Source organism: Hyla sarda, chromosome 7 (assembly GCF_029499605.1).
Source record: "Hyla sarda isolate aHylSar1 chromosome 7, aHylSar1.hap1, whole genome shotgun sequence".
NCBI lineage: Eukaryota > Metazoa > Chordata > Amphibia > Anura > Hylidae > Hyla > Hyla sarda.
The window spans coordinates 165,984,434-166,008,790 of NC_079195.1; the positions used below are offsets into that span (position 1 = coordinate 165,984,434).

Here is a 24,357-nt window from a genome sequence, read left to right on the forward strand (position 1 = left end):
AGCAGCAATATGGAGGAGAAAAATAAAAATCTAAATTTTTTACACTAAAATGTTATTGTAGCCCCATTTTTTCATTTTTACAAGGGGTAAATGGTAAAAAGGCCCCCAAAACTTGTAATTCATTTTCTCCCGAGTAAGGAAATACCTCATATGTGGATGTAAAGTGCTCTGTGGATGCACTAGAGGGCTCAGAAGGGAAAGAGCAACAATGGTATTTTGGAGAGCAAATTTTGCTGAAATGGTTTTTGGGGGGGCATGTCCCATTTTGAAAGCCCCCATGATGCCAGAACAGTAAAAAAAATAAAAAACACATGGCATACTATTTTGGAAACTACACCCCTCAAGGAACGTAACAAGGGGTACAGTGAGCCTTAGCACCCCACAGGTGATTGACGGACTTACGTTAAAGTGGGATGTGAAAATGAAAAAATAAGATTTTTAACACTAAAATGCTGGTGTTACCCCAAACTTTTTATTTTCACAAGGAGTAATAGGAGAAAATGCCCCACAAAATTCGTAACCCCATTTCTCTGGAGTAAGGAAATACCTCATATGTGGATGTAAAGTGATCTGCGGGTGCACTAGAGGGAGGGTTCAGAAGGGAAGGAGCGACATTGGGCTATTGGAGTGCGAATTTTGCTGAAATGGTTTTTGGGGGGCATGTCGCATTTAGGAAGCCCCCATGATGCCAGAACAGTAAAAAGAAAAACACATGGCATACTATTTTGGAAACTGCACCCCTTAAGGAACATAACAAGGGGTACATTGAGCCTTAACATCCCACAGGTGATTGACGAAATTTTGTAAAATTGGGATGTAAAAAAAATAAAAATTTTCTCAATAAAATGCAGGTGTTACCCCAAATTTTTCATCATAACAAAGGGGTAATAGGAGAAAAAGACCCCCAAAATTTTTAACCCCATTTCTACTGAGTATAAAGTGCTCTGCAGGCAAACTACAATGCTCAGAAGAGAAGTTGCGCCATTGGGCTTTTGGAGAGAGAATTTGGTTGGAATGGAAGTCAGGGGCCATGTACGTTTACAAAGCCCCCATGGTACCGGAACAGAGGACCCTCCCACACGTGACCCCATTTTGGAAACTAAACCCTTCACAGAATTTAATAAGGGGTGCAGTGAGCATTTACAAACAGATGTTTGGAACAGTGGGCTGTGCAAATGAAAAATTACATTTTTCATTTTTACGAACGACTGTTCAAAAAATCTGTCAGACACCTGTGGGGTGTAAATGGTCACTGCACCCCTTGTTACATTCCGTGAGGGGTGTAGTTTCCAAAATGGGGTCATATGTGGAGGGAGTCCATTGTTCTGGCCCCATGGGGACTTTGTAAACACACATAGCCTTCAATTCCAGCCTAATTCTCTCTCAAAAAGCCCAATGGCGCCCCTTCTCTTCCGAGCATTGTAGCTCACCCGCAGAGCACTTTACATCCACATATGGGGTATGTTCTTACTCAGAAAAAATGGTGTTACAAATTTTGGGAGGCTTTTTTCCTCTTACCCCTTGTGAAAATGAAAAATTTGGGGTAACACCACCATTTCAGGGGGAAAAAAACAGTGGAATCACTGAGTTACGAAACAGACTCTAGCTCAGTGTTTCTCAACCAGTGTGCCTACAGCTGTTGCAAAACTACAATTCCCAGCATGCCCGGACAGTCAGGGATGCTAGGCGTGTAGTTCTGCAATATCTGGCCCTTCAGATGTTGCAGAACTACAACTCCCAGCATGCCTGGACAGTCTGGGCATGCTTAGAGTTGTAGTTATGCAACAACTGGGGAAGAACAGTTTGGAGACCACTAAGTAGTGGTCTCCAAACTGTAGCCCTCCAGATGTTTCAAAACTACAACTCCAAGCATGCCCAGACTGTCCAGGCATGCTGGGAGTTGTAGTTATGCAACATATGAAGGGCCAGATATTGCAGAACTACACGCCCAGCATCCCTGACTGTCTGGCCATGCTGGGAATTGTCTCCGCTGGTGCCTCCGCTGGTCCAGGATGCCTCCGCCGCTCCTGGTAAACCGGGCCATGCTCCCCATCTCCCCGCCCGTGTGCCCCCCCGCTCTGACCGGACTTTGATCGGTGGGCAGAGCAGGGGAAATTAACTCTAACCCCCCGCCCCCAACTGCCATTGGTCATCAGCCTGATCGACCAATGGCAGGGGATAGAAGGGGGCAACACTGCCACCTCACTCCTATCCTTTAGGATGATCAGCTCAGTTCATTCTTATTTTCCGGGCGCTCGGGTCATCAGTGACCCGATTGGCCCGGATCGCCGCAAATCGCCGGTCTGAATTGACTGGCGATTTCCGACATTGGGGGTCACAGGACCCCTCCGTGCATTGCCACGGGATGCCTGCTGATAGATATCAGCAGTCATCCTGGTCCGATCACCGCCGGTCCGTCCTTAAGTACTGGGACGCGAGGGCGTATCCATACGCCCTCTGTCCCCAACAGGTTAAAGGGGTTATCCACCATAAGGTGATTTTAGGATGTACCTAGCAGACAGTAATAGACATGCTTAGGAAGGATCTGCTCTTGTCTTGGAGCTAAATGGCTATGCTGTGAGATTACCATAATACTGTGGCTAGCTTTTTGTAAACTAGTATTTCCTGTTTGACTTCTTTTTTTGACTACAAATCCCACAATTCCATTTTCCTCCCTCCCACACATCAGTCACCCCACCCATTGAAAATTAAATGAGCTGCATCCATCAAAAGACCTGTGGTTTTCAATCAGGGTGCCTACAGCATTAGTTGCAGATCGCTCCACTCATTGAAGCAGATAGGCTCCCTGTCATCAACTGACTAGTAAGTCAGGTCTCGGCCGCATTGCAAGCTGGGAAATATCTGAGACAACAGTCATTTTGTATGCTGATAAAAATAAAAAGGGGACTGAAAATCACATAAGAATTGTGAGAAAACCGTCACACACAGGTACAGACACTATATTATGAACTACACTAACTTTACAGCCCCTGTAGCATAGTGAAATAAAAAAAAATCCTGGAATACCCCTTAAAAAAGTAGTACAGAAACAAGAAAAGATGGGGGATCATTTTCATCGTATTAACCCACAGATAAAGAAAACATTTCAGTTTTACCACAAAGTGCACTGTGTAAAAATTGCTTCTTTTTTCAAATTTTCCCTCACAAATAATTTTTTTATTTTTTATTTGCGCCATACATTTTATGGTAAAATAAAAAAACTGTCATTACAAAGTACAATTGGCTGTGCAAAAAACAAGTCCTCATATAGCTTTGAGGTTTTGACAATGCAAAAATTAAACTTGGCTGTGTTCTTAAGGCCCAAATGGGCTGTGTCCTTAACCCCTTGGGGACGGAGCCCATTATAACCCTAAGGACGGGAGCATATTTTGCAATTCTGACCACTGTCACTTTAACCCCTTAAGGACCAGTTTTCAGTTTTTGCATTTTCGTTTTTTGCTCCTTGCCTTTAAAAAATCGTAACTCTTTCAATTTTGCACCTAAAAATCCATATGATGGCGTATTTTTTGCACCACCAATTCTACTTTGTAATGACGTCAGTCATTTTGCCCAAAAATCGACGGTGAAACGGAGAAAAAAAATCATTGTGAGACAAAATTGAAAAAAAAACCGCTGTTTTGTAACTTTTGGGGGCTTCCGTTTCTACGTAGTACATTTTTCTGTAAAAATGACACCTTATCTTTATTCTGTAGGTCCATACGATTAAAATGATACCCTACTTATATAGGTTTGATTTTGTCGTACTTCTGGAAAAAATCATAACTACATGCAGGAAAATTAATACGTTTAAAATTGTCATCTTCTGACCCCTATAACTTTTTTATTTTTCCGTGTATGGGGCGGTATGAGGGCTCATTTTTTGCGCCGTGATCTGAAGTTTTTAACGGTACCATTTTTGCATTGATAGGACTTATTGGACTATCAATGCACTATTTTGGACTTTGGAATTTTTTTGCGCGCACGCCATTGACCGAGCAGTTTAATTAATGATATATTTTTATAATTCGGACATTTCCGCACGCGGTGATACCATATATGTTTATTTTTATTTACACTGTGTTTTTTTTTTTTTTTATTGGAAAAGGGGGGTGATTCAAACTTTTAATAGGGGAGGAGTTAAATGATCTTTATTCACTTTTTTTTTGCAGTGTTATAGGTCCCATAGGGACCTATAACACTACACACACTGATCTTCATCATTGATCACTGGTTTCTCATAAGAAACCAGTGATCAACGATTCTGCCACATGACTGCTCAGGCCTGGATCTCAGGCACTGAGCAGTCATTCGGCGATCGGACAGCGAGGAGCGCTGTCCTATCAGCTGTTTGGGATGCCGCTATTAGCCGCGGCTATCCCGAACAGCCTGACTGAGCTAGCCGGCAACTTTCACTTTTAGCCGCGATCGGCGCTGCACGCTATTAGAGGCGGGTCCCGGCTTCACTATGACGCCGGGCCCGCCGTGATATGACGCGGGGTTACTGTGTAACCCCGCGTTATATCAGGAGAGCAGGACCAAGGACGTACCGGTACGTCCTTGGTTCTTAAGGGGTTAAGCATTAACTCTGGGATGCTTTTACTATTCATTCTGATTCCAAGATTGTTTTTTCGTGACATATTCTACTTTATGTTAGTGGTAAATTTTTGTCGATACTTGCATCATTTCTTGGTGAAAAATTAAAAAATTTGATGAAAAAATTGAAAATGTAGCATTTTTCTAAATTTGAAGCTCTCTGCTTGTAAGGAAAATAGACATTCCAAATAAATTATATATTGATTCACATACACAATATGTCTAGTTTATGTTTGCATCATAAAGTTAACATGTTTTTACTTTTGGAAGACATCAGAGGGCTTCAAAGTTCAGAAGCAATTTTCTAATTTTTCACAAAATTTTCAAAATCCGAATTTTTCAGGGACCAGTTCAGTTTTGAAGTGGATTTGAAGGGCCTTCATATTAGAAATACCCCATAAATGACCCCATTATAAAAACTGCATGCCTCAAAGTATTCAAAACAACATTCAGAAAGTTTGTTAACCCTTTAGGTGTTTCACAGGAATAGCAGCAAAGTGAAGGAGAAGATTCAAAATCTTCCTTTTTAACACTACTCGCATGTTCTTGTAGACCCAGTTTTTGAATTTTTACAAGGGGCAATGGGAGAAAAAGCCCCCCAAAATTTGTAACTCAATTTCTCTCGAGTAAGGAAATATCTCATATGTGGATGTCAAGTGTTTGGCGGGCGCAGTAGAGGGCTCAGAAGGGAAGGAGCAACAATGGGATTTTGGAGAGTGAATTTTGCTGAAATGGTTTTTGGGGGGGCATGTCACATTTAGAAAGCCCCTATGGTGCCAGAACAGCAAAAAAAAAAAAACTATTTCCTATTTACTATTTACTATTATACTATTTTGGAAACTACACCCCTCAAGTCTGATGTGTAAAAGAAAAAAATGTTTTCAATAAAGTGTTTTTTTCCCCCAAATTTACAATTTTTACAAAGGGTAATGGGAGAAAATTCCCTCCAAAATTTGTAACCCCATCTCTTCTGAGTATGGAAATACCCCATGTTAGGACGTAAAATGCTCTGCGGGCGAACTACAATGCTCAGAAGAGAAGGAGTCACATTTGGTTTTGGAAAGCAAATTTTGCTGAAATGGTTTTTGGGAGGCATGTCGCATTTAGGAAGCCCCTATGGTGCCAGAACACATGGCCTACTATTTTGGAAACTACACCGCTGAAGGAACGTAACAAGGGGTACAGTGAGCCTTCGTTAAAGTGGGACGTGAAAATGAAAAATTAGATTTTTAACACAAAAATGCTGGTGTTACCCCAAACTTTTTATTTTCAGTAAGTAATAGGAGAAAATGCCCCACAAAATTTGTAACGCCATTTCTCTCGAGTAAGGAAATACCTCATATGTGGATGTAAAGTGATCTGCGGATGCACTAGAGGGCTCAGAAGGGAAGGAGCGACATTGGGCTTTTGGGAGAGCGAATTTTGCTGAAATGGTTTTTGGGGGCATGTCGCATTTAGGGAGCCCCCATGATGCCAGAACAGTAAAAAAATAAATAAATACATGGCATACTATTTTGGAAACTACCCCCCTCATAGAATTTAATAAGGTGTGCAGTGAGCATTTACACCCCACTGGCATTTGACAGATCTTTGAACAGTGGGCTGTGCAAATGAAAAATTTTCATTTTTATGGACGACTGTTCAAAAAAATCTGTCAGACACCTGTGGGACATAAATGCTCACTGTACCCCTTGTTACATTCCGTGAGGGGTGTAGTTTCCAAAATGGGGTCACAAGTGGAGGGGGTCCACTGTTCTGGCACCATGGGGGCTTTGTAAACACACATAGCCTTCAATTCCAGCCTAATTCTCTCTCAAAAAGCTCAATGGCGCCCCTTCTCTTCTGAGCATTGTAGTTCGCCCGCAGAGCACTTTACATCCACATATGGGGTATTTATATACTCAGAAGAAATGGGGTTACAAATTTTGGGGGGCTTTTTTTCCTATTACACCTTCAGAAAATGAAAAATTTGGGGTAACACCAGCATTTCAGGGGGGAAAAACTAATTTTTTATTTTCATGTCCAACTTTAACGAAAATTTGTCAAAGACCTGTGGGTTGTTAAGGCTCTTTATACCCCTTATGTTCCGTGAGGGGTGTAGTTTCCAAAATGGGGTTACATGTGGGTGTTTTTTCTTTTTTTTTTTTTGCGTTCATGTCAAAACCGCTTTAACGATCAGCCACCCCTGTGCAAATCATCAATTAAGGCCTCAAATGTACATGGCACTCTCTCACTCCTGAGCCATGTAGTTTGTCCGCAGAGCATTTTACATACACATATGGGGTATTTCCGTACTCAGAAGAAATTGCGTTAGAAATTTGGGGGGTCTTTTTCTCCTTTTACCTCTTGTGAAAATGAAAAGTATGGGGCAACACCAGCATGTTAGTGTATATTTTTTTACACTAACATGCTGGTGTAGCCCCCAACTTTACCTTTTCATAATGGGTAAAAGGAGAAAAATCCCCCCAAAATTTATAGCGCAATTTCTCCTGAGTACAGAAATACCCCATATGTGGCCCTAAACTGTTGCCTTGAAATACGACAGGGCTCTGAAGTGAGAGAGCGCCATGCGCATTTGAGGCCTAAATAAGGAATTTGCAATAGGGGCGGACCCTGTTACAAGGATGGCGCTTGTCTCCACCAAAACCCTACAGCAGTGTTTCCCAAACAGGGTGCCTGCAGCTGTTGCAAGACTCCCAGCCTGCCAGGACAGTCTTTTGCTGTCCGGCAATACTCGGAGTTATGGTTTTGCAACAGCTGGAGTCTCGGTTTAGGAAACACTGCCGTATGAGACGTTTTTCATTTTTATTGGGGGGGGGGGGGACATGTAAGGGGCTGTATATGTAGTGTTTTACTTTTTATTATTTGTTAGTGTAGTGCAGTGTAGTGTTTTTAGGGTACATTTACACAGGCAGGGGTTCACAGTAAGTTTTCCGCTGGGAGTTTGAGGTGCGGCGGAAAATTTGCTGCAGCTCACACTTGTAGAAGGAAACCCACTGTAAACCCGCCCATGTGGATGTACACTGTACATTCATATTAGGGGGGGGGGGCGCCCCAAACCTTCAGCTGTCGCAAAATGACAACTACCAGAATGCACTGACAGACCGTACATGCTGGGAGTTTTAGTTTTACAACAGCTGTAGGCACACTGGTGGGGGAACTACTGAGTTAAGAAACAGACTCAGTGTTTCCCAACCAGTGTGCCTACAGCTGTTGCAAAACTACAATTCCCAGCATGGCCAGACTGTCAGGGATGCTGGGCGTGTAGTTCTGCAATATCTGGCCCTTCAGATGTTGCAGAACTACAACTCCTAGCATGCCTGGACAGTCTGGGCATGCTAGGAGTTGCAGTTATGCAACAACTGGGGAAGAACAGTTTGAAGTAGTGGTCTCCCAACTGTAGCCCTCCAGATGTTGCAAAAATACAACTCCAAGCATGCCCAGGCTGTCCAAGCATGCTGGGAGTTGTAGTTCTGCAACATATGAATGGCCAGATATTGCAGAACTACACGCCCAGCATCCCTGACTGTCTGGCCATGCTGGGAATTGTACATGTACAACATCTGGAGGGCTACAGTGGCAAACTGTGCCACTTCAGATGTTGCAAAACTAAAACTCCCAACATGCCCAGACAGTCAGTGCATGCTGAAAGTTGTAGGACCTGTAACATCTGGAGGACCACAATTTAGAGACCATTACACAGTGGTCTCCAAACTGTGACCCTCCAGATGTTGCAAAACTACAACTCCCAGCATGCCCAGACATGCTGAATTCTCAGCCACGCTGTCCCCACATCGGGGAACTAATCATATGTGGCCGGACGGCTCCTTACATGACAGTGCGCTCAGCCTATCAACGGCAGGGGAAGGACATCACTGCGGCCGGTGATAGGCTGACGGTTCTGTGACGTTCCCATCTCCAGCATGAGGCCGTTAACGGAGCAACAGGGGAACGTAGGAAGGTGAGCTAAACTTTATTTTATTTATTTTTGCAGCCCGGGCACAAGGAATATGTAGTACAGTACAGATTTCCAGCGCCGGCGTCCCGCAACTCACAGGAGGACGAGGAGAGCAGCGTTTGCAGGTGACATATGATTAGTTCCCCGATGTGGGGGACAGCGCAGCGCTGGGCTGATAAACTGGGCGGGGGGGGGGGGGGGGGGAGTTAGAGAAGCAGCGCCAAAGGGTCACATGATGGTGGTGGTGGTGGTGGGGGAATACTGTTAAATACCGTCAAACCGCCATAGCTTACAAAAATACCGAGATACACATTTTTGGTCATACCGCCCAGCTCTAGTGCAACATATGCTATTATTATTAGATGTAGGCTAATGTTTCACTGCATTAGACAAGATCTTAGGCTACATTCACATAACGATTTAAAACCTACGGGGGGATTTATCATTATTGTCTGTGGTAGACGTGTCAATAATTTTTAGCTGTGAAAGTGCTGATGTACATCAAATGTATGACATGGCACAGAGCATATGATAAATTTGTCTGAGCATTACACAGCTACGTAAAATTATCTGAGCACAGTCACTTTTGAAAATGTCTGTGATAAGTGCTGCGTGTTGCTGTATTGTACTGTTGACCCTCTGCTGACCCCTATAACTTTCTTATCTTTCCATACATGGGGCTGTATGAGGGCTCATTTTTTGCACCATGATCTGTAGTTTTTAGCAGTACATCTTTTGCGCATATGTGACGTTTTGATAACTTTTTTGCTGTGATTTTGGGATATGATGTGCCCAGGAAATCTGCAATTTTTTCACATTTACGCCATTCACCGCACAGGATCATTAACACTTTACTTTAATAGTTCAGACATTACCACCCGTGGCGATACAAATGGATTTATTACTTTTTTTTTACAATGGGAAAAGAGGGTAATTTATTTATTTTTTAGGGGAGAGGCTTATTCACATTTATTAAAGGGGTACTCCCCTGGAAAATATTTTTTTTTAATCAACTTGTGCCAGAAAGTTGAACAGATTTGTAAATTACTTCTATTTAAAAATCTTAATCCTTCCAGTACTTATCAGCTGCAATATGTTCCACAGGAAGTCATTTTCTTTTTTCATTTCCTTTCTGTCTGACCACAGTGCTCTCTGCTGACACCTCTGTCTGTATCAGGAGAGGTTTGCTATGTGGATTTACTCCTACCCTGGACAGTTCCTAAATGGACAGAGGTGTCAGCAGAGAGCACAGTGGTCAGACATAAAGGAAATTCAAAAAGAAAAGAAATTCCTTTGGAACATACAGCAGCTGATAAGTACTGGAAGGATTAAGATTTTTTAATAGAAGTAATTTAAAAATCTGTATAACTTTCTGTCACCAGTTGATTGAATTTTTTTTTTCCAGTGGAGTACCCCTTTAAGCTCAGGAGATGCTGGGAGTTGTAGTTGTGTACCATATAGAGAGACACATGTTAGGAAAACGATCCCCACCTATGACTCTCCAGCTCCTGCAAAACTACAACTCCCAGCATGACTTCACTGTCAGGGCATGCTGGGAGTTGTAGTTTTGTATTTTTTTACAAAGTAATTTGTGTTGGAAATGTGTAAGTGCACCAAATGTATTACATAGTGCAGGTCATGTGATTAAAAATAAATAATAATAAATAATTAATAATAAATATATATATATATATATATATATATATATATATATTTATATATATATATATGCGGTATATATATATAAAATATCTTAACCCCTAAATGACCAAGCCTATTTTGACCTTAAGGACCATAGCATTTTTTGCAAATCTGACCGCTGTCACTTTAAGCATTAATAACTATGGGATGCTTTTACTAATCATTCTGATTCAGAGAATGTTTTTTTGTGACATATTCTTCTTTATGTTAGTGTTAAATTTTTGTCGATACTTGCATCATTTTTTGGTGAAAATTTCAAAAATGTCATGAAAAATTTGAAAATGTTGCATTTTTCTAACTTTGAAGCTCTCTTCTTGTAAAGAAAATGAATATCCCAAATAAATGATATATTGATTCCCATATACAATATGTCTACGTTATTCTAAATCGGAATTTTTCAGGGGCCATTTCAGTTTTGAAGTGGATTTGAGGGTCTGTATGTTAGATACACCCCGTAATGGACACCATTATGAAAACTGCACCCCTCACAGTATTTAAAATGACTTTCAGAAAGTTTGTTAACCCTTTAGTAATAGCAGCAAAGTGGAGAAGAAAATTCAAAATCAATGTTTTACACTAATTTCTCTCTAGTAAGGGAATACATTATATGTGGCTTTTAAGTGCTCTGTGGGTGCACTAGAGGGCTCAGAATTCGAAGGAGCGACAATGGGATTTTGGAGAGCGAATTTAGCTGAAATGGTTTATGGGGGGGCATGTCGCATTTAGGAAGCCGCCATGGTGCCAGAACTGCAAAAAATAAAAGAATTATAAAAATATCACCTGGCTCACTATTTGGGAAACTACACCCCTCAAGGAATGTAACAAGGGGTATAGTGAGCCTTAACACCTTACAGGTGAGCCTTAAAGGGGTACTCCGGTGGTCAACGTGTTTTTCCGTTTTTGACTTACCCTATTTGTTTTGTTTCATTTCTATTCTTGTTGTTTAGGCGACTCTATTTCCTTTCTTTGTTGTCTTTTTATCCACCACTTTATTTTCCTATCTTTGCTTCTATTTCCTGTTTCTTGCTGTGCTGAAAACTACAAATCCCAGCATGCCACATGCCTTGCTGGTTTGGGGCGGCTCCTTTTTTTTGTTTTGTTTGTTTGTTCCGCCCTTTACACATCCTACTATTTTCCCGGGTCAGCTTCCTTATACACAGCACACCAATATAATCAGCCTTGGTTGGGATTAGAGATGAGCGAACTTACAGTAAATTCGATTCGTCAAGAACTTCTCGGCTCGGCAGTTGATGACTTTTCCTGCATAAATTAGTAAAGCTTTCAGGTGCTCCCGTGGGCTGGAAAAGGTGGATACAGTCCTAGGAGACTCTTTCTTAGGACTGTATCCACCTTTTCCAGCCCACCGGAGCACCGGAAAGCTGAACTAATTTTATGCAGGAAAAGTCAGCAACCGCCGAGCTGAGAAGTTCGTGACGAATCGAATTTACTGAAAGTTCGCTTCACTTGGGTCACAACTAGAGATGAGCGAACTCACAGTAAATTTGATTCGTCACGAACTTCTCGGCTCGGCAGTTGATGACTTTTCCTGCCTAAATGAGTTCAGCTTTCAGGTGCTCCCGTGGGCTGGAAAAGGTGGATACAGTCCTAGGAGACTCTTTCCTATGACTGTATCCACCTTTTCCAGCCCACCGGAGCACCTGAAAGCTGAACTAATTTATGCCGGATAAGTCATCAACTGCCGAGCCGAGAAGTTCGTGACGAATCGAATTTACTGTAAATTCGCTCATCTCTAGTCACAACCTCAGAAGAAGTGGGCATGCGCGCCTCTAACCAATGGGCCAGCAGGCAACATTTTGCCACAAGCAATCATCTGGAGCAACGTGAAGGATAATAAACAAAGGAGACACCAGCAGATCGACCCTCAGTTTGCGGGATAACAGACAGAATAGGTCCATCCAAAACCTAGTAGAGGCCGGGCTAGTCACTAGTCCATGGAGCAAGTCAGTTCTAAAGTCCCCCCAAATCGGTCAAAGTTCTATTCTATCCGGGCAGTCAGCTGTCTTGGGCAGAGTAAAGCCATAAGTGGCACGATGTATGAGACAAAACTGAGTTCCCCGCCACCCATCATTTATTACCACCTTCCTCACCTTCGCCCAACCCTCCAATATGGGGAGAGTCAGATCTGCCATGCCCAGTTTGTTCTCCCAGTAGCGGAAAAGGGAAGATTGAACTGTCTCCCTCAACTGACGCCTTAGGTGGCGAATCCCTGCCTCTCTCCACCTGACATAAGGTCTACTATCTCTGCCCAAGAGGAACTCCGGGTGTGACCAGAGTGGCATATGTTTACTTAAGGAAAAGGGCAGCTGCATCAGCGCTCGACAGTGTTTCCACTCCACAATTGTGTCCCGTAATAGAACGCTCTTACGGACATTACCCAGTAGGTCTGCAAATTTAGTTTAAAACAACGCAGGTAGGGTCCACAGCAGTGCCATATGAGCCTCTAGCGACGTGTTAAAAAAACCAAGAACCTCCCCGTAGCCAGTCAATAGTGTCTATATAAGCAGGACAAATTGTAGTGGCAAATATCCGGAAAATCCAATCCTCCCTTTTCCTTTGGAAGCACAAGCTTTCAGAAAGCAATCTTAGCCCAGATAAATTTAGTAAATACCAACATTAGCAACTAAATATCAGACCGCTTCAGCAGTACCGGGATGGTCTGCATAGGATAGAGAAATTTGGAAAAGCTTAACTTCTTTAGCAGATGGCACCTGCCCAGCAAGGGCAATGGGAGCGTAGACCAACATTTTAGCTCATCTGCAATCTTCCTCAGCAAAGGGGGGTAATTAAGGGAGTAAAGGGAGGACGGGGAGTGGCCTACCCAGATGCCCAAGTAGTTAAAGAAGGTACCAGTAAGGAAGACATTCACCGGCAAGTCCCCCCTGGACAGAGCAGCAGATTGTGGTGACAAGTCTAACAACACACTTTTGGATACATTGACTTTAAACCCAGACACCCTCCCAAAGTCCTCAAGTTAACTAAAGACCCGACTAAGATCTCTCCTGGGGTCCGCTAGAAACAAGAGCAGGTCATCCGCGAATAACGTGTGTGACACTTCACATCCCCGACCGACACCCCCTCCTTGTCCCTGGCTGCTAGCAGTGTCCTAGAAAGTGGTTAAATTGCTAGGTTGAAAAGAAGGGGAGACAGGGGGGGGCACCCCTGTCTTGTTCCCTGTTGAGGGAAAAAGGGTTCTGATAGGAATCCCATAGTATGAATACATGGTAATGGAGTTCTGTAAAGGGCTCTCAGATAAGTCACAAAAAGTCCCCCAAAACCCATCTTCTGTAGAACCGCCCACAACCATTCCCATCATACGTTATTAAATGCCTTCTTGGCAATAATTGATAGCCCAGATGGATGGTCGTGGGGGGGGGGGGGGGGGGGAAACAGAGGCCGGGGTATCTGTGCCCATCAAGTATGACCCAAACAAGGGGAGGACCGTGGGTGCCACCTCTGGCTAGTGTACACCATGATGCGCCCCCTTAAGACCTCCTTTGCGGCATTCCCAAAACAACTGAAAATCCCCCTCATGGGCTACATTATCCCTAGAAAACTCCCACCACCAACCCTTCAGTAATGCCTGAAACTGCTCGTCATGCGCTAGACTAGTGGGAAACTGCTATAGGTAGTCAGTGCCCCATAGGACAGAGTCAGTAACTTGTATCAGCAGTGGCGCATGGTTAGAGATAACCAGGACTTCTAGAGAAATATGGTCAACCCTATCAAGTTGGGCATCAGGTATGAAACAATAATCTAACCTAGACCAAGAATCGTGGGCATGAGAGTAGTGACTATATTCTGGGTGGAGAGACCTACATACGTCAACCAGGCCCATCTGTGTTGTCCACTGCACTAGGGAGGTGTCATGTCGTTGAGGCAAGGGAGATGAGGGTCTATTACTATGACAGTCCTTAAGGGAGTAGAACACTGCATTGAAATCCCCGCTATGATCTTATGAGGGGTAGTGTGAACAGCTAATCTAGCCGCTAAATCAGCAAAGAAGGGGCCATTGTTGGCGTTACGACCATGCACACTAGATGCCGTCTTTATTCTTACACTACAGTACCGGCCTACATTGTCAGCAGTGACTGATAGAAAGTCGTACAAAAGCCTTATTGAAAAGGATCAATACACCTGCTTTCTACAGCCGGCGACCCCTCCACCCTACCCATCCACCATTTGTGCATGAGGCCGAAATCATTAGCTTCTAAGTGGGTCTCCTGTAGCAGGACAATGTCTGGAGACAATTGCTTTAGGTATCATAAGACCTAGCTGCGCTTGTGGGGGGACCTCAACCCCTTAACATTCCATGAAACTATCCGCATGAAAGTTTGTATATTGAGGAAGAACTCCCATTAGAATCAGTACCGTATACGTTTTTTTTATAAAGGTCGGGACTACCGCAGCCGGGGATGTGCAGGAGCTGTCCATCAGTGCTGCTGTGCTACTACTACTCCCATTATGGAACAGACTCTATTCCATGATAGGAGTAATAGTACCGCAGTGCTGAGGGACGACTCCTGCTCATCCTTTGGCTGCGAGAGTGCGAGTACTACTACTCTTATCACAGAACAGAGTCTGTTCCATGTTGGGAGTAGTAGTACAGGGGAAGAGGAACCCATCACTCCTGAGACCCGCTGCGATTCTAATTTATAAACCAGGGATTATAAAATCTCTGTACATAAACATCCATATTCCCTACCTGGAGCGCTGATTGGTCGGCAGCAATTGACTAATCAGGGATCCCGGCGGGAAATATGAAGTTACAGTGCAGAGATTTAAAAAAAACTTTTTTTTTCATATCAACTGGCTCCAGAAAGGTAAATAGATTTGTAAATTACTTCTATAAAAAAAAATCTTAATCCTTCCAGTACTTATCAGCTGCTGAAGTTGAGTTCTTTTCTGTCTGACAACAGTGCTCTCTGCTGACACCTCTGTTTGTCTCAGGAAATGTCCAGAGTAGCAGCAAATCCCCATAGCAAACCTCTCCTGCTCTGGACAGTTCCTGAGACAGACAGAGGTGTCAGCAGAGAGCACTGTTGTCAGACAGAAAAGAACTCAACTTCAGCAGCTGATAAGTACTGGAAGGAATAAGATTTTTTTTTCTGTCCCTGCCTATTGTCCATCTCTCCCTAACCCATCCCTGCTTTTAATTTTTAATTTTTTTATTTTTTACTATATAAAAAATGCCTTTTTGTCTGCCTGGTAGTGTGCTCACTACCAGGCAGACTTCCCCAGCAGGCACGACGTCACTGATGCCTGCTGGGGGGGCGACTTCCGTCCTTAGTTCATCTACACAGGGTGCCTCCAGCTGTGTCACCACTACAACTCCCAGCTTGCCCTGACATCTATTGGCTGTCAGGGCATGCTGTGAGTTATAGATGTGAAACAGCTGGAGGCACCCTGTGTTGAAAACAATAGGTCAATAAGTTAGGGCCGCCCTACCCCTCTGAGTCAATATTTACATTGTTGTTCACGCTATGGCATTTCAGCTGTGGAGTATTCCGGCGCTGAAATAGATCTACTGGAAGAACAAACATATTTATTCTTTTGTCACAATTACACGCAGACTGCATTGCCATCAATGGCGGCAGCGCAGGTCCACGCAGTCCTACCGCCAAAGGATTTCAGTGACTGCCGTCAGATGGAATCTCCTAACAACAGTATGTGCAATGGATGTAGAATAGTAATCCAGCATTACACCCTCCGCCCGCTCCCCGGCTATGACACAGGGTTACGGCTATCAACGTGGCTATCGGACCTGACCAATCGCGGTGACGTCCAGTATTAACCCCTTAGATGCGGCGATCAAAGTTGATCGTCCCGGCATCTCAGCGGAGCTGATCAGGACCACCGTAGTAAAACCGCGGTGTCCTCATCAGCTGAGAGGATGCGAGGAGGGTCCCTACCTTCCTCCTCAGAGATCCAGGATGGAGCAGCAGAGCGCCGATAACACTGATCTATGCTATGGCATAGCATTGAACAGTGTATGCAATCAGAAGATTGCATGTTATAGTCCCTTATGAGTAAAAAAAAAAAAAAAATTTAAAAAAAGTTAAATGTGATTTAATCCTTTCCCCAATAAAAGTTTGAATCACCCCCCTTTTCCCATTTAAACAAAAAAAATGTAAACAAAAATAAATATAAACATATGTGGTATCGCCGTGTGCGTAAATGTCCAAACTACAAAAATATAATGTTAATTAAACCACACGGTCAATCCAAAAATACCCTAAAACAATGTACAGTGGTCCCTCAACATACGATGGTAATTCGTTCCAAACGACCCATCGTCTGTCGAATTCATCGTATGTTGAGGGATCCGTGCAATGTAAAGTATAGGAAGCTGTACTTACCTGTCCCCGCCACTCCGCACCAGGTCCTCACCGCTCCCGCTGCTGTTCCAGGGGCCCCCGATGCTGTCCCGCTGCTCCGGTGTCTTCTTCGCGATCCTCCGGTGTCTTGCGCATCTTCTGCAGGGTCCGGGCCTCGCTTTCCGGTGACGTTATTACGCTGCTGCGCCGGCACGGCGTGCGTAGTGACGTAATAACGACGCCGGAAAGCAAGGCCCGGACCCTGGAGAAGATGCGCAAGACACCGGAGGATCGCGAAGTGGACCCGGAGCAGCGGGGATAGGTAAGTGAACCTGCCAGGGATGCTTAAACTGCTATCCGACAGCAGCTTAAGCATTTTGCGCTGTCGGATAGCAGTTAATGCGATGGCCCCGACATATAAAAGCATCGTATGTCGATGCTGACATCGACATGCGATGGCCTCTGAGAGGCCATCGTATGTCGATTTTATCATATGTCGGGGCCATCGTAGGTCGGGGGGTTACTGTATACAAATAGATTTTAAAAAATCCAATCAAAACAAAAATGGAACCAATAAAAACTTCAGATCACTGTGCAAAAAAATGAGCCCTCATACAGCCCCATATGTGGAAAGTTAAAAAAGTTATAGGGGTCAGAATATTACATTTTTCAACATACTAATTTCCGTGCAAAAAAAAAATGTTTTTAACAGTAGTAAAACAATATCAAAGCTACATAAGTTGGGTATCATTTTAATCGTATGGACCTACAGAATAAATGTAAGGTGTCATTATTACCAAAAAGTGCACTGCGTAGAAACGGAGGCCCCCAAAATTTACAAAATGGCGTATTTTTTTTTAATTTAGTCCCACAAATAATTTTTTTTTTCGCCGTAGATTTTTTGGTAAAATGACTGATGTAATTACAAAGTAAAATTGGTAGCGAATAAAAACAACCCTCATATGGGTCTGTAGGTGGAAAATTGAAAGCGCTATGATTTTTAAAAGGTGAGGAGGAAAAAACGAAAGTGCAAAAACAGAAAAAACCCTGAGTCCTTAAGGGGTTAAAAATTATTTTATCTGCAGCCACTAGAGATGAGCGAACTTACAGTAAATACAATTCGTCACAAACTTCTCGGCTCGGCGGTTGCTGACTTTTCCTGCATAAATTAGTTCAGCTTTCAGGTGCTCCCGTGGGCTGGAAAAGGTGGATACAGTCCTAGGAGACTCTTTCCTAGGACAGTATCCACCTTTTCCAGCTCACCGGAGCCCCGGAAAGCTGAACTAATTTATGCAGGAAAAGTCAGCAACCGCCGAGCTGAGAAGTTTGTGACGAATCGAATTTACTGTAAGTTCGCTCATCTCTAGCAGCCACCAACAGGCGGATAGGTGTGGCGGCCACGCCTATCCGACTGTTGGTGGCTGCAGATAAAATAATTTTTAACCCTCATTGGCTCATTGACGTGAGCTCTGGGACCTCTGCACATGTCCACATTGCATGCAACCTCCATCGCTCCATCTGCTCTGCGAGCGCTCGATCCCAATGCCTGTCAGCTTTGAGCGCATGTGTAATACTTGAGGCAGAGAACTTGTTCACTCTCTTCCCATAGTGACCACATCAACCCGCTCGTCACCAACAGCCAAGGAAAAGGGTCAGGCATTCTGAGCGGGACAGGTGTGGTGGCCGTGAAAGATTGTGATTTTTTATTTTTTTTAATAAATAATGCTGGATTTTATTCTACACCCATTGCACATATTGGCGTTAGGTTATACGGCTAAATGTCATGACAGTTGCACTTTAAAGAAAATCTGTCAGCTTTATTTTCTGGAAAGAGCTGCAGACTCCATTAGATAGCTGTATAAAGGCAAACTGTACCTTTCCTGGAGCTGATTGTGGTTGCCAAATCTATAGAATCGCCTTTTTATTTCTTAGCAGAGTGTCAAGAAGGCGAAGCCAGTCTGCTTAAGTGCCACGGTCTAGCCCTGTAATCATGCAAGGAGGGGATAAGTGGGGAAGGGAAGTAAGGCTGTGGCACTTAAGCTGCTCAACTCATGACATCTAGCTAAGAAATAACTTTACTAACTTACTTTTTTGTTTTATATACTATGGCATTTATCATTGTAGGTGAAGTATTTTTCTACACCTTTTTTGTGTGCTGATAATGTGTAGGAGCAACAAATTTATTAAATGGTCACAGAACATTTGATAAATTTTGTGCAGGTCACATTTTCTGCAATTTCTCTCTTCACATACACCAAAAAGCTAAGCTAAGTCTGGACTGTTGTAGATTTAGAGACTTTTCAGTGGCTTTGTGCCTTTTTTGCACCTTTTCACAAAAAGGCGCAGTTCATAAAACCCTTACATATCATGTGTATTTCCAAAATCAGTGGATTGCAACTTAAAATCAGCAGAAATGTGTAAACCAAAAGGCGCAAAAAAGGCGCAAATAAACCCTGCTTGCGCCTTTTTTGCGCCTTTTGTGGACACAAAAAACTGTCTAAAGACAATGATAAATGTCGGCCTATGTAAATGTGTAATTTCCCTATTAAGGTCATACTGCTCCACCATAAATGTTTTCTATGCATATTGCACAGATAATATTACTTAAGGACATATGCAGCATAAGAGTCTATTCACACATATGGTATCCTGTGCATATTTGATGCTGCAGATTTGATGCAGTGTTCAGTCATTTATTTACATTAAATTCTGCAGCATTAAATCTGAAGCTTCAAATCTGTAGCATCAAATATGCGCAAGATACTGTATGTGTGTATGTGGTTGCTTTGGGACCCATAGTGAGAGAGGGGGCCCAGCCATAGTTACTCTTCTTTCTATTGTGTGGTTCAGGTTGTCTCTCTAGTGGAATTGTGTTGTTGGCAAACAAGGAGGGAAATATTGGTCCAAATGTCATTGAAAAAACCCACAGGGAAAACCTGCCAGTACCATGATCGTGGATAAGTTTGAGCCATGTATATTGTATTAAGTTTTATAATGTAAATATGAATAATCAATACTGGATGCAGAACTCAAAGACAGCCATCTGTAGTCTTAACTGGTTAATAATATACATTGAGAAAAGGTTTCTGGGCTTACCATCTGCTCGTACAAGTTCAGGTCCAGAACGACTTATGGAGGACGCTGGAAAATTTGCATCTGCAAGAACTAGAGATACAGCATAAGACTAAGATTATTGTATTGAGTCATTTAAAAAAAAAAATAATAAACTAACAAAAAACCTGTATTTTTATAGGAGTTATAAATAACAAGAAAAAAAAAAAAAATAAGATATAACTAATTCTGAAAGTACTCCACTCCCACTCCCCCAATGTCTCAACAGGTATCATTAGGTATAGTTGTCGTGCCAAAAACAATGATAATTCATGTAACATCCACAAAATGCAAAGGCCCCATTTTTAAGAATGTCTCCATACAGTAGGTTACTGAATGAATTCACACATTAGAGCGTGATAGGGTAAAATGTAAACACCCTTGGAACAGATTTTCATTCAGTCCAGGGGTGTTCACCCAGAGACCACAGTCTTTTGAATACACTTTCCTTTTCTGATAGGGCACTTTCTCCCACCCTATTATAGTGATAACAAATTTCCCACACAGAACATTTTATGCAAAATAATCTGCATATGAAGCCTACAGACATATACACTGACCGGTCACTTTATTAGGTACACCTTGCTAGTACTGGGTTGGACCCCATTTTGCCTTTAGAACTGGCTTTATTCTTTGTGGCATACTTTCTACAAGGTGCTGGAAACATTCCTCAGAGATCTATGAGGCAAACCTCTCATTCCACAAAAAGGTGCTCTATCCGATTGAGGTTTAGTGACTGTGGAGGCCACTGGAGTATAGGGAGTTCATTGTCATGTTCAATAAACCAGTTTAAACTTTGTGACGAGGTGGATTATCCAGAAGATGGGTACACAGTGATTGAGATTTATCATTTGCGGCTGAGTGCAGTCATTCCTCCTGCCTTTTTTTTATTTTTTTGCTGTGTTTTTGGCTTACTTTATGAAAATGGATTTGCTTTAGGATGACACTTTTTTAAGGAAAGGCACACATGTATGAATTTGCTTTTTTTTTTTATTTTTTTTTTACGTTTGCACCCTTTTTTTGCACCATTTTACAAAATGTCAGTAACAAAATGTCTCCCCCAGTGATCATAAAGGGATAGGGATGGTCAGTAACAATACTCAGGTAGGCTGGCGTGTATAAACAATGTTCGATTGGTACTAAGGAGCCCAAAGTGTGGCAAAAAAAAAGTCCCCCCCACTCCATTAAACCTCCACCAGCCTTAAAGGAAATTTGTCATCAGTGTCAACAGCACTAACCTGTCAGTACACACAGGTAGTGCAGGTGACACTCATGACAATGATACTCAACTGTCCCGTTCCATGCTGTAGTTTTCCTGCAATCTTCTGTTCCGGAGTCGACTTGGAGCATGGGCGGAGCTTAGTGACGTCACTGCTGCTGTTTGCTAGCCGGGTTCCACTGCTAGCAAACCGCACCGGTGATGTCACTAAGCTCCGCCCATGTTCCAAGTCGGTCCCGAAACGGGACCAGGTAACGGAAGCACAGAACGGGACCAGGTAAGTATCGTCATCAGTGTCACCTGCACTACCTGTCTGTACCGACAGGTTAGTGTAGGTGAAACTGAGGACAGATTTCCTTTAAAGGAGTACTCCAGCGCAAAATAACTTATCCCCTATCCAAAGGATAGGGGATAAGTTATAGATCGCGGGGGGTCCGAGCGCTGGGGCCCCCCGGGATCTCCTGAACGGGGCCGCGGCAGTCTGGCGGAAGTGATGTTCCGTCCCCAGCAGAAAGCCGCGGCAGACACTCCCCCTCCCTGTATCTCTATGGGATTCATGGAGGGGGCGTGTCGGCCGCTGCGTCATGCGGGGACAGAACGTCCCCTTTCCTGTATATTGCCGCGGCCCCGTACCAAAGATCGCGGGGGGCCCCAGCGCTCGGAACATCCCCCCCGCGCGATCTATAACTTATCCTTATAGGGGATAAGTTATTTTACACTATAGATGTCCTTTAACTATTGATACAAGCCAGATTCATGCTTTTGTGTTGTTTACACAAAATATTTATCCTGTCATCTGAATGTCACAGCTGAAATCAGGACTCATGAGACCAGGCAATGTTTTTCTGGTGTTCCTTTCTCCTATTTCGGTAAGCCTGTGAGAATGCTGTTCAAAGCTGACAGTGGAAAGTGCCTGGGACATTAGCCCTTCATGTCAAGTGTCCACAGCTCTGCATTGAGTGCTTTCCGGATCCCCTCTCCACACGGAAGATGACTTAGGACTAACAGAATTTAGGGAGCAGAGCGATGACGTCGCCCAGGCTGCTCGTAAATAAATAGGCATAATAACAGCCCAGGGTGTGGTGTCCATTTCGGCTGCATCACCCCGGGTGACTAATTTACCCTAATCAGCGTACAGCGTGAAAGAGTATTTAAAATGCTTTTTCTCCCTATGGACAGGCAGAAGGATTTACAGACATGATGGGAGATTTATCAAAACCTGTCCAGAGAAAAAGTTGCAGAGTTGCCCATAGCAACCAATCAGATCGCTTCTTTCAGTTTTGAAAAAGGCCTCTGAAAAATGAAAGAAGCAATCTGATTGGTTGCTATGGGCAACTCTGCAACTTTTACTCTGGTCAGGTTTTAATAAATCTCACCCAAATTGTAGCAAACATTACTGTACTTGTAGCAAACAACTACTTCTGGAAGTTTCAAGGATAAACTCTTAAAATACCATGGAAGAAACTGTTCCAGTAAAGCAGTCATATGGTATCACAAAAATATGAACAGACAGGCGCAATGTTCCCCTAAATGACATTATTTTCTGTCACCTCATCAAGCCGCACTCGGCGTCCAGCCTTTTCAGTGAAGTTATAGTAGTTCTCTGGCGTCCCCTACTGGTGCTTATGTGCACACGTTTATAGACGATACCGGTTATTTACCCCCTTACTCACCGATTTCATCCCCGTGCCCCATCCGTGCCAGGACATAGAGCAGCTCCGGGGACAGGACCGACGGGACACCTTTCAGTACAACCATGGCGAACGCTAGGAAACACAGCAGCCAACCCGGAACATACACTACCCTTCCCATCATGCTTCGCGCCGTCCTCTACCTGGCCGCACAGTCATAACACTGGCTTCATGATCTGAGGATATCAATGCTACGCGGTTTTGTGGAGATTTAGCGCAAAAGTCAGCGTGACAGACACCCGAGTTACACTAAATGGATAATAACACAGGAATCGTCTTTTTTCCACACTGGATTCAGTGATCATTATCATAATTGCCATATTTTGCCCTGTTGTGTTTTTTGTTTTTGTGTGTTATTAACTTTAGCGGAAAAAATAAATCCTACAAAAAAAACTTCCTGTTTATATTTACTTTAACCCCTTAGGACGAAGCCCATTTTGGCCTTAAGGATTAGGCCAATTTTTATTTTTGCGTTTTTGTTCTTTCCTCCTCTCCTTATTAAATACATGACTCTTATTTTGTTAACCTACAGACCCATATGAGGGCTTTTTTTTTTGCAAGACCAATTGTACTTTGTAATGAAATCTTTAATTTTACCAAAATATGTACCATGAAACCAAGGAATTAATACCGTGTTTCCCCGAAAATAAGACGTAGCCATAAAATTAGCCATACCAGCAGTTCTATCTATTCGCTTAAAGGAGAACTCCAGAATATAAAAATTGTCCCCCATACTGCCGGCAGTAAAAAAAATAAAGATGTACATACCTTCCTCCGCTCCCCCGGGGCCTCCGGTAACCATCTCCGGTCTCCGCCGCGATCCTCTTCCTGGTTCCCGGTGGTCTGCGCGTCATACTGTGCTCATCCAATCACCGGCCGCAGTGAAGTCCCGACTCGGCCGGCGATAGGCTGAGCGGCAGTGTGATGTTTTCGGAAGAATTTTGTGTCCTGAAGCGTTCTCACACTGCTGCTCAGCCTATCGCCGGCCGAGTCGGGACTTCACTGCAGGAAGAGGATCACGCCGGAGACAGTTACCGGAGGCCCCGGAGGAGCAGAGGAAGGTATTTACATCTTTATTTTTTTTACTGCCGGCAGTATGGGGGACAATTTTTATTTTCTGGAGTTCTCCTTTAATATGTCATTCCCCGAAAATAAGCCATGGTGGTAGGCGTGGCTTATTGAAGCTAATGAAGACGGCCAGCCCTTCTTGACAGGTACTGTACCCGTAGTTATTTCCTTGCAGCAGCGGCGGGTCCCGTGTCCCAGCTGATCCCGGGATGGCAGCTGACATGCAGGGCAGCGTGTCCCAGCTGATCAGCGGGACGTGACTTCTGTGCAGCAGTGGCAAAGGGTCCTGGGTCGGTAGATGACATAGAGGGCGTCATGCATGCATAAAACGTCCCCTGAAAATAAGCCATGGTGTGTCTTTTTGAAGAAAAATAAATATAAGACAGTGTCTTATTTTCGGGGAAACACGGCATTTGCGGGGGGAAACTGCAATTTTGAAACTTTTGGCGGTGCACTTTATGGTAAAAATATTACATTATCTTTATTCTGTAGGTCAAAGCGAATAAAATGATTTATATAGTTTTTCTATTATTGTACTACTTCAAAAAATTTGTTTTAAATGGGCACTGTCACCAACTTTTTTTTTTTGATATGTTGTAGTACTTATGTACTACAACATATCTCTAATATAGTTTTATTATTTTTAATTTTTTTATTAACATGGTGTATTTTACATTTGCA

General features: G+C 43.3%; 1 protein-coding gene across 4 annotated transcripts in view; it reads right to left on the reverse strand.

The window, feature by feature from the left end:
- FUOM (fucose mutarotase) overlaps positions 1-24,357 on the reverse strand; it is a 146,048-nt gene that overhangs the window by 74,843 nt on the left and 46,848 nt on the right. For 2 of the 4 annotated variants that reach the window (XM_056531220.1, XM_056531222.1), the window contains exon 3: positions 19,684-19,752. In XM_056531220.1, coding sequence (XP_056387195.1) covers positions 19,684-19,752 — 69 coding nt within the window. Of the gene's footprint in view, positions 1-19,683; positions 19,753-22,590; positions 23,014-24,357 lie in introns of those variants that run through there. The other 2 variants (XM_056531219.1, XM_056531221.1) reach the window with 2 other exon arrangements.